Below are 11,873 nucleotides of genomic sequence, written 5' to 3' on the forward strand. Positions count from 1 at the left end.
ACAGTGGCGATGACAGAGAGGTTTGAGGTTGGGGGGGGGATTTTAAGTTATAGTTCTGCCAGTAGTGAAGATGGAGAATTTGAGGAGGAGAAGGTGTTGTTTTTGAGAGGAAGTAATTAGAAATGGATGGTAATTTGGTAAACACTTATATTACCATGGACTTAACTACGGTTAAGAGATTTTAACAGATTATTTGACAGAAGGACTAATATCAACATGGTTATATGATTCGAGGGACCAATATGAAATTTTAATAATTTGGGGGCCTAATATCAAAATATTGATGATGCTAGGGATTTAATTGCTTGACGTGGCATGTGCAACCCATACAAGTTAAAAGGACCAGAATGTCCCTTAATTTATTAAAGAAGTTCGTTATCATCTTTTTATATTTTCAACCTTAAAAATAAGATTCTTGTTTTTGGTCATTCGTTTTCCTCTTGTTCACTGCCAGATTGAGACACTGAATCCTAGTTGTTGTTTTCTATTGTTGGAATTGTCTTTTAAAATGTCTTTTTATGTTTTTTTTGTCTTAATTTATAGGGGTTATTTGCAAAATGCAGAAATTCATTGGGAGTTTTTTGCAGTTTTAAAAGTTATTGGAGGTTTGGAGTAATTTTAAAAGTTATTACTGGTTTAGTGTGATTTTTGAAAGTTCTTAGGGGTATGAGTGTGATTCTGAAACTTATTGGGGGTTTACTGCAAACCACTGAAAGTTCATCAAGGTATAGTGTAATTTACCAACACGAAGTTCCTAATTTCTCCTTCCATTTTCTGTTCCATGTTTGATTCACTGCTGTGAAGATGTACGCCACACAGCAAACGTAGTGTTCTCCAAGGTTCCCTGCTACAAGAGGCCCTCAACCGTTCCCCTGGCGCGAAAAATGAAATAAATAATAGGTTAACTGCCATATTAGTCCGTTAAATTACCCTTAACTGGGTATTTGTTTATCCGTGCCTCAAATCTTCATTTTTATTGCAATTTCGTCCCTTCGTTAAACTCACTGTTAGTTTTCCTAACTTTAGTTGGGTTAACTCTTAACCATTAACCCTTAACCAAACATCTAGAATTACCTAATTGCGCTAGCTATACCTTACACTCTAAAGTAACACAAAATTTATTTCTTCTCAAAAATTTTCCGCTCCATTAAAAAGAGGGAAGAAAAACAAAAAAAATCTCTGAATTGGGTTTTGGGAAAGTTTTTTGACCATTGGAGAAGAAAGAGGTGGTGTGTTTGAGTTTTGGTTCGCGCGAGTTGTGGGTATACACCTGTTGTAAAGCGGGGTGGTGAGGTTGTAAACCATATATAGGGTTAACTATGATTTGAGTATAAAAAGAAACCCACCAATTCTTGTTAAAGTTGACACAATCCCACCCTCATAAATAACATTAACTAGCAGGAGCGTCCGAATCGCAATAAGAGCATCTCCAAGGGATCCCTTGGATGTCCCTTAATCTAGGGAGAACTTTAAGGGAGGGGTTAGTTCTTCTCCAATGGTTCCCCTTAAAAGTCTCATACCCCTTAATTAATTATATTTAGTTTTTTAATTTTATAAATTAAGATTTAATTAAATATGTGGTTTATTTATAAATGAATAAATAATTAAATATTAATAACTAAAAATGATTAATTAATTAATTTAAATTAAGAAATTACCTTATATAATCATTAAATTAATTATTCATATTAAAATTTAACAAATAATTAATTTAGAATAAAATATTAATCAAATTGAATTAACTATATATTAACTTAATTATATTATTTTAAATTAACTATACATTAACTAAATTTAATTAACAATAAATTAATTCTAAAAACATATATATTAATATAAAATTATAAGGGGAAGGTTAAGGGACTTTTTAACATTCCCCTTAATTTGGTGAGGAAGTTAAGGGACATGGGGTGAAGGGGTTTTTTTTCCGGTCCCTTGGAGCACATCTCCCTTAAATCTCCCTTAATTTAGCTAAGGGGCCGGATTTTTCCGGCCCCTTGGAGATGCTCTAACAATGAAGATCTGAGGCCCTAATGAGCAAACATTGGGATTTGAGGGACTAATTGACAATTAAAGATTTAATAAGAGACTAAGACGCGATTAACCCAGCGTCTGAAACCCTATCCATACCCAAGCCCTCGGTGATCGAACCCCTATCCATTTCATCTTCCTCGAACGATGGAAACCCTAACCCTACTTCATCTTCTCTCCCTCTTCCTTCCTCATCGCTGGCCGATGCTCTTCAGATTCGATGGAAGAGACGAGCAACAACAGCACCTTAACTCTAGATTCTTCCGTCGTCGTCGAAGATAACGAGTCAAGGGCTCCCGATCACCGGTTCTCCTACCAGACCCTCGTTCTCTTTGCTGCAGGTTATCTCTGATTAATTGCATCATTTTTATTTCTATTTTTTTTGCCCAAATGTCAGTTTCATTATTTGTTGCATGTTGAAACGACTCTTGTTTGTTGGAGATTATGATAAGGTTAGGCAATTCTCTTCTTTCGAGATAAAATATCCAGTTTTGCTCGCGAAAACAATTTTGTATTTTTAAGAATAGCAAGACATCCATACTACTATATTAGAATCTTAGTGGGGACATCAAAAACATTGAACGACATTTCCCATCATAGTAGAAGAGTAAGGGGCACGTTGGTAATTTTGCACGTGAATGATTTTCTTTCCCTTTCTTGTGTTCCTTCTCTTATTTGTAGAAGATTCTATATTATGAATGGGAATAGGATTTCATTCACAGTAATTAATATTCATAATTTTCTTATTTCTAGAACGTTCTAAATCATGAATAAAAATAGGATTTGAACTAACATAATTAAATAAATCATCAAGTTATACATTATAAGGGAATAAAATATAAAATTACAAGTTTCTTCTCCGAAATGATTATTACATGTCAGTGCAGAAGTTAACGATTAAAATATATAGACCATGATCACTTAAAAGAATACTTTCAATTTTAAATAGTAGGATTTTCTTAACAACTCCTTATATTTTTATATTATTGGGGAAAAAGTATTTTCTACAATGATTTCGGTTGATATTAGTAAATGAAAAGCTACATTCTCAAATAGTATATTTTTATAAATTATATCTTAACTATTTTGGAATATGATATACAAGCTAAGAAACTGATGAAACTTTAGGCTAATAAATATGATTAGCTCTTTTTATATTAGATTTAGAATAAATAAGCTTAATATCTATGACACGGTGTATTTGCATGTGCAATAATGCTAGTGCTTTTTTAATACTTGGTATTACAGCCAATGGCGGAGCCACCTTAGAGCCCATGGGGCCTTGGCCCCCATTAAAAATAAGGGTTCTTTATATATACCCCCTTATATTATGTGCATTTGCAAAACAACCTCTGATATAAGTCTCAATATTTATAAAAGTATCCAATTTAGAAAAAAGGTCCTAAATCAACAAATCATGAATTTTGTTGGATATAGTGAGAAAACATTTGACTACTTTATTGTTATTTTTATATTGCAATTGTAAGTTAGCCTATCAAAGTTAATGATTTATTGCTTTGAGAATAAGGTTGTAATTTGAGAATAGTTTAGCAAATACTGAGATTGTAGGATAGTCTTACAAATATGCATGACTTAGACCATCTCCAACCCATTGCACCAAAATGGTGCAAATTTTACATCAAAATAGGGCAAAAGTCACATCAAACAGTAATACATCTCCAACCCATTGCACCATTTTTTGTACCAAAAAAGAATATTCTCAGTTTATTTTCTTTTATCTATTTTTATATTAATTAAGAGGTAAAAATAAATATTTAATTTTTTTTAAAAAAATGAACAGTAATGGGGCGGATGAACAGTGCAACGCCATATTTGGTGTAGCACTGTTCAATTACACCAAAATGGCGCAGAAAATAGGGCTGGGTTGGAGAAAGAACAGTGCAACAAAAAGCACTGTTTGCACCATTTTGGTGCTGGGTTGGAGATGCCCTTAAGGGACATACAAAAACACCCAAAAATATTTTTTTAAAATTAAGGGGGATAATGGTAATAATAATTTCATAATTCATATGGGATAAAATGTGAGATCCCTCAAACTTTCTCAAAACTCCTCCATTTCTCTAGCAAGTTGTGAATAGATCTCTAGTTGTTTGGATTTCTTGCGAGCTCCCCTCATCCGCCCTAATCCCCAAAGACCCCACCATGTTTACTATACCATCAAAGACTCAACTAGCTAGATCTCTTTCCCATGCGTTCCTTTTGACCTCATCCCCAAAGACTCAACTAGCTAGATCTCATTCCCATCTACTTTCCTTTTGGCCTATCCGACCACCTTCCCTTCGTCTCCTGTGCTCATCCTCGACCAAATGTTATCCTATTTTATTTTTCACTTTTGCCTCTCATTTAGTTTGGACCATTTTATTGAAATTCCTGACTTTGCCACCGATTACAGCTAAAGGTGAGACAATCACTTGATAGGATGCTAGGCTTTTAAATGTGGTACTGTTGTGAACACTTAGTATACGTTAGGTTTTTTTTTCCAAAATTAGTTCGTTAATAGTCCTTACACCATTCATATTTTGAAATTAGTCTGTGAAATCAAGGAAAATACTATTAGGTCCCTTAATTCTTAATTTATTATGAAATTAGTCCATTAAACTATTAAAATTGCTATCAGGTCCCCCATTTATTAACCTATTTTGAAATTTGTCCTTATAGTCAAGGAAAGAAGTAGCAATTGGAGGGATTACCATGTAAAATCTATTGTTGTGGACTACCCGCTCCCCCAATTCTCATAATTTGTTTCAAATTAATTCCTCAAATTGCTATTCTATTCTTGGTTGGAGGGACTAATTTCAAAGTAAGTTAAGAATTGAGGGAACTAATAGCAATTTCAATGATTTGGGGAGACAAATTTGAAAATAACATAAGAATTCAAGGACCTAATAGCAATTTCCATGATTCGAGGGACTATTTTCAACATATGCAAGATTTAAGGGACTAATAAAAAATCCTTACATATTAATGGAACGGAAAAGAGGAAAATTTTCTCTGTTTTTGTGAGGGCAAATGCTGGAACATGTACATGTGTGGATGCATTGCCTCTTGGAAAGTATAGCACCAATTAGGTATATACTCGTCATATATTTGACATCCTTTCTCAAACTCACCAGGGTTGTGTTGACATTTCGCCAGTGTAAGGCTGCGAAGTGTTGAGCTATATGAGCTTTGGTAAAGAATATATGGAAAACACAATGTGTGTACATCATAGTGCTGCAAGCCACATACAATTGAGAAGTTTATTCCATTCATGAGATACCAAATTGCTAGCAACCTAAGTAGATCTTAGTCTTCACAATATGTAGGATTTGAGGTTATAAATGTTCTCATATCCCAATTAAGCAAGGAATTCATGAGACCACTTCAATGGTTGTGCCTTGGCATTATACTCAGCTTCAACAGTTTGACATCTATGTCATACTCCTTGACATGTGTAGAAATGAGAGAATGTTTAAAAAGATAAAGAAAATATTAAGAAATCCATTACTAGCTATGTCAGTGAACCTACCAAGCATTGGAGTATGTAGAACTGCAAAGGGAAGAAGAATGAAGAGAGAATAACACACAAGCCAGAGTCACCAAGATAGAGGACAGTCCATTAAAATTGGTCATCAATTTGACAAATTTCCTCTTGGAGGTGGAAAGCTTGTAATAAAGTAGGTCAATATTTCCTTGGAGCCTTTAGGTCTGATGTTGTATTTGGAGAGGTTTTAGGTAGCAAGCAATATGAGTCGCAGAAAGGTCACATAGTTTATCTTTCTTTAGTTTCTTGTGCAATTAGTTTGTTATTTCTATCTTTTTTATTGGATCATTTCTTTTGTTTTATATGCTTCCCTTTCAATTGATTATTTAATGGAATACACCACCTACTACTTTTTCATAGTTGAGCATTGAAGTCTTTGATATGGTTGAGTGAGTTTCTATTTTTTGTGAGCGAATGAGTTTTCAAAATGGCACTTATCAAAGTTCTCCCATTGGTTGCAGATTTGGTAATCAGAGTCCTTTTCTTCCAGATCAGTCTTCTGATATGTCCTTTCACATACATCATTTGGTTGTTTCGTTGTTCTTCGTTTCTGATACTAAATCCCTTTGGAACTTTGAGACACGTAAGAGATGGTGTGATGGAGAAGCTCCTCTGGATTTCAAATAGTTTAATGGAGAGAATCAGTTCAAAACTTTATGAGAAGCTTAAAAGGCAGCACAAATTGGTGAAAAGGATGAGTCGGGGAATATTCTGGTCTTTTTATGTTTTCTTGGTTCTATTGTCTCTATTGGTGATGGCTTTTGTAGCTGGAAGCTTGATTATGCATGGGGTTGTTGAGGTGCCTGTTATGATTGAGAAAGATTTCAGCTTTGACTACACAAAATCTAGTCCTGATGCTTTGGTCAAACTAGGAAAATGGGATACTGTCCCTTTTGGTTTGGATGCTGGAGGAAAGCTTTATGTATCTCCAAATCACATGCTGAAACTCAAAGTCTCATTGACGTTGCCTGAGTCTGATTATAACTGGAAGCTTGGAATATTCCAGGTGCGTGCTTCTTTCCTTATTTGAACTATTTGATCTGGTGTTGAATGGCCATTGCACGTGTAGATTTATAGGCTGGGAACATTCTGATTTCTCCCTGCAACTACTAGCCATTTTCTAAAGCCATTTCATTGTTTTGATTCTGGTTTTTGACGTGCAGGTTAGTTAGGAGATTAGCTGGGAATGTTAATGATTTCTTTAACTGCTGTAGTACACACAAAATGTACCAACTTATAAATTCATTTCTGCATTAAGTCGAGAAAATCAAATCCTTATTTTTTGTAATATCTGATGTATCATAACATTTTAGGAATTAGGATTACATAAAGTTGTCTTTTCTCGGTATGGGTAAGGTGTGGTTGTCTAACTCTGGTAGGTGCTGAATTCGCCTCAATGAAATTAGAAAAGATTCAGCAACACGGAACTATGCCTATGTTTAGAATTTTTTTCATGTATGCTGTAATTGTACTGAAGAATAACATGGGGAAATTAGTATTTTGTCAGGGTGTTGCTCTAAAGCTATAGAAGCCCTTTAAACTTCGATTTCATTAAACAAAATTTTAACCCATTCACCACCTAAACATTCCCCTTTCAGACTATAAATCTTCAAAAAAACTCCATACTTTTTAGTTAAAGGTCATGGGAAACCTCCCTGCAGTATGCCTTTTCTATCTAAATAGTAGGATGTTTCCACCTTCTCATGGCTCCCTTTTATGTTTTCTCCCCAATCTGCCTTGTGCTAAAACATATTAGGAAAAGGATTAGATTTAGCTGATCATGTAGCAAAGGGAAGGAACTCGCCTGCTCTGCCAAGAGAATGGCACTTCCTATGCTGTGTGGGGATTCCTTCAATGTTGATGCCTTTGAAGCAACCTATTGAAGAGGACTCTCCTTAACTTACCAATGGAAGCTGAGCTGGACTATTGCTTTATTCACATACTTGCAATGGCTGCTGCTCCACCAAAATGGATATTTAATGCCTATAGCACCATTATTGATATCGTTCTTTTCACCATCTTGTGCCCTACCCATTTGTAAAAGAAAAGGTAATGCATTACTGTTTGGGCATTTGATTGTTGTTTGAAGGATTTTGTTCCTGATTGAAATTCTCATATAGAAGAACATATGCTGGTGCATGTGCCAGTGGCCAATACCTTAGTTTCAGAATTGATACCTTATTTGTTGTAAAAAATCCTTGTAACATAACATAAAGAAAATGTAATTATTAGATTGTTTGTTGGGTGTCATCTCAAAGCAATACCGAATTTACATCATCTGGTCCAAGGACACAACAACAAAGGTGAGTTAGAGCAGTGAAGTTCACCACCGGTCCCTATATGTGTCGTCTCCGAAGTCAGAACCATGAAGTTGGGGGTTATAAGGGGGTTGAACAATTTATACCCTAAATTACTACTTGAGACAACCATCCACCAAGCTGAATAGAAGAAAATAAGTCATGCACCTGACTTTAAAAAGTTAAGATGGGGGCTTGGAGTTGTCTTACCCATTGTTGCATTTTGGATTGATTAGGTAGATGTATATAGAATTGAGTGGCATAGGAGAGAATCCATCTGTATAATTTTGAGAACTGTTTGGTTGAAATGAACCTCCTGACATTTCATTAAACAGGATTTAACAAAAGAAAGTGCAGAAGTGCTGATGTCTAGTTGTCTAAGATTTTGGTTTTCTGAAATGAACAGTAACTTTCTTTTTAATTATCAACTTTATGTAGACAAAGTTCCATTTTTAATTCTCTTTTGAAATCACGGGTCTCTTCCTGATACGAGTTGCCGTGCGAGCACCCTTTGGTCGCGGAATTACCAAAAGGTGGGTTGAGAAGAGGATGACCAAACACAAGAACAATTCAGTATAAGGTGAAGAAAAATACCTTCTCTAGATTATGAAGAACAAAGATTACAATCTCTCCCTCACAATCTCGCTAGAATTAAGAACAACCTCTCAACTCTCTCTCTAAAACCCTAATACAATTATTAGAATTTCTCTTGATCACTTCTCTCTGAGATCTGATTGTTTAGAACCCTAAAACAATCCTATTTATAGATGTGCAAACGTGGATGGCAAACTTGTAAATAAACAAGCCCAAAAGAATCAGGAATCCCTGTCAAAACAGAATCCAAAACGAAACAGGAAACCCAGAAATCACGATCCAGTCGACTGCCAGGCTTGGTCCGGTCGACCGGCCAGAGAGTTTTCTCAAACCCTGCACTGTGCAGGTTTTCCGGTCGACCGGCATGTGTGCTGCGGTCGACCGGACAGAGATCTGCCAGTTTACCCTGTTCTTTTGCGATTCAAGTTAGAACTGAAACTGAGGGAACTCGCGAGCCCCTCCTCCTTTTCTGAACCACCTGGCCTTGCTAGGAATCTGATCTCGACGTCTGATCGGAAACAACTCTTTCATCCCGCGTCTTGTCGTAGTCACCTTTTGCTCCAAATCGCAATCCTCTTTCGATGGTTCTGGAAATCTAATGCACAGCGAGACAAACTTCTTGCTTGCATTCACTAACCTCTTCGCTCGCGTCACCGTTCCCAAGCTTGTCTCCCTCGGAAGAGATGCCGAACGAAATATGAACTTTTCACCACCCTTAGTGAATGTATACTTCTGAGCCTGCCTCTCGTAGATCGCATATCTATCCCATAAGTACGGATTGCCCAGTATAATCTGACAAACATCCAATGGAACTACGTCGCATGTGACCTCGTCAATATACGACTCATGGAGCGCAAATCTTACAGTGCATTGATCAACTACACATAGCTTCTCCTCCTTCTGAATCCACCCCAATGGATAGGGCTTCGGATGCTTGACCGTCTTCAGACCCAGCTTCTGAACCAAGGCTTCGGATATCAAATTCTTCTCGCTGCCCGGATCAACTATGGCATCAACTAAACTGGTCTTCACTTGCAACTTAAGAACAAAGAGCTGCTCTCTTGGGTCGTCGTCCTCTTTCGTGGCCTGTTTCCCCGTCATAAGATTGAGACTGCTATTAGGCTCTGTCATCCCCGAAACTTCTTTCGGACCTTGAGCTATCATGTATGCCTTTTTCTTCTCCTTCTTCTTCAACCCTCTTGGTTTGAGATGAGGATACTTCTCCCAGCACCGATCAGCTTCGTGTCCTGTCTTCTCGCAGTGACTACAAATCAGCCATGTTTTTCTTGGATCACCCTTCTTCTTCTCCTCCTTAAACTAAGAACCACAAGACTCGCCTCCAACTTGCTTTGCATCCCCTTTTGCTCCGTTGCTCTTCTTTTGCTTGCCCTCAATGGCAATGGCCTTCACGCTCGCATCTGCAATAGTCTCTACCGTGAATAACCTCATCTCCTTTCGGATATAATCGCTTAATCCCGCCATATACTTCATAAACACGGAATATTCCTCTGTCGTAATGTTAAGGACCATCGCCTGCTGCTGGAACTCCGTAGTGTATTCTTGAACGGTTTGATTGACCCTTTGGCGCAAGCCATACCACTTGTACCAACGCTCCTCAAGGAATCCCACCGGATAGAACTGTTTCCTAAGTAGCTCCTTGAACTTGTTCCACGATACCGCCTTTTTCTCTTGCTTGCAATAGGATTTCCACCACGTCAACACATGTCCTGAAAGCTTCAAAGTCGCGAACACAATCTTCTCTTTTGACGAATAGCCATAAAGAGTAAAATACGTCTCCATCCGCTCGATCCAGTCATCAAGCCTCTCGACGTCAACACTCCCATCATAAATAGGAATCTCCACTCTGAAATTAATCTTCAGATTCTGGTAAGAATTCTTACCCCCTTGATGCGGTGCAGTCTTGACGGTCTCGTCCTCCTCGTCGGAGCCTGAAAGCTCGCTCTCTCCACCGGACTCTATAGGTTTCTTCTTAGACCTAGAAGAAGATTCCCCCTTTTCGTTCCCTCCTTGGATGAGACCGACGAGTTTTGTGAGCGTCGACCCTATCGTCTCGATCTGCTTCTCTAATGCATCAATTCTCGCAGAATTATCTCCTTCAGTCATCTTCTCCTTCTTAAATCCTGGACTCCTTCCAATGAAATAAGGATCTCGCCAAGCTTCTTGTATGAGGAACGAGTAAGGACCATACACAGGATGCCCCTTCACCGGATCTAGTGCTCTGATACCAACTTGATACGAGTCGCCGTGCGAGCACCCTTTGGTCGCGGAATTACCAAAAGGTGGGTTGAGAAGAGGATGACCAAACACAAGAACAATTCAGTATAAGGCGAAGGAAAATACCTTCTCTAGATTATGAAGAACAAAGATTACAATCTCTCCCTCACAATCTCGCTAGAATTAAGAACAACCTCTCAACTCTCTCTCTCTAAAACCCTAATACAATTATTAGAATTTCTCTTGATCACTTCTCTCTGAGATCTGATTGTTTAGAACCTTAAAACAATCCTATTTATAGATGTGCAAACGTGGATGACAAACTTGTAAATAAACAAGCTCAAAAGAATAAGGAATCCCTATCAAAACAGAATCCAAAACGAAATAGGAAACCCAGAAATCACGATCCGGTCGACCGCCAGGCTTGGTCCGGTCGACCGGCCAGAGAGTTTTCTCAAACCCTGCACCGTGCAGGTTTTCCGGTCGACCGGCATGTGTGCTGCGGTCGACCGGACAGAGATCTGCCAGTTTACCCTGTTCTTTTGCGATACGCTCCTGTTGACTTCTTTCACCGTCTTCTTTGGCTCCATCCATGCTCCTATTCCCAAGATATGAGAATCTCCTATCCTCAAGCTCCCATGAGGATCGCTAAGCTCCTGAAGAGAAGATACACCCGTATCACTTCCACCTCTCCCAATGTAGTAGAGAAAATATCTTTGGTATGTTGTTAGGAGTGCACATTTGATCGGAACACCCCCATAGAGTGGGGTGATCTATACTATTCACGGGTAGTTGGGGGTTAATTTGGAAATTTTAACACTTCTATCTATGATGCAAACCACCCCATTCGATCCTTTTGTTTGATGGCATGATTTGGCACTTGTGATCAGTGTTGTAAAAAGTGGGAAATAGCACCGCTAATCGCGGAAGCGGTAGTGAATCACTTCGATAAACATGATAGCGATGTGAGATTGTGGAGAAAACCGCTTTTTACTCGAAAAAGCGGTTAATAGCACGAAATAGCGGTGTTTATCGCTTAAAAGCGCTTTTAAGTGTCAAACACCGCTATTTCTTTTCAAAAAATCCCTACCTGAATCCGACCCGAACCCATAAAACAAAAACCCATCTCAACTCTCTCTCTCTCGCCTCTCTGACTCCCGACCCGAGCCTTA

At 37.9% G+C, this 11,873-nt stretch overlaps 1 protein-coding gene across 2 annotated transcripts in view; it reads left to right on the forward strand.

Moving 5' to 3' along the window:
- The window catches only part of LOC109826369 (seipin-2-like), a 12,082-nt gene continuing 2,112 nt past the window's right edge, over nt 1,904–11,873 (forward strand). The window contains exons 1-3 of one of the 2 annotated variants that reach the window (XM_020393397.1): nt 1,904–2,372; nt 6,037–6,581; nt 6,739–6,981. In XM_020393397.1, the coding sequence (XP_020248986.1) occupies nt 2,252–2,372; nt 6,037–6,581; nt 6,739–6,747 (675 nt within the window). In that variant the 5' untranslated portion in view covers nt 1,904–2,251 and the 3' untranslated portion in view covers nt 6,748–6,981. Of the gene's footprint in view, nt 2,373–6,036; nt 6,582–6,738; nt 6,982–11,873 lie in introns of those variants that run through there. The other variant, XM_020393396.1, reaches the window with a different exon arrangement.

The sequence above is a fragment of the Asparagus officinalis genome, chromosome 10, assembly GCF_001876935.1.
Source record: "Asparagus officinalis chromosome 10, Aspof.V1, whole genome shotgun sequence".
Lineage (NCBI taxonomy): Eukaryota > Viridiplantae > Streptophyta > Magnoliopsida > Asparagales > Asparagaceae > Asparagus > Asparagus officinalis.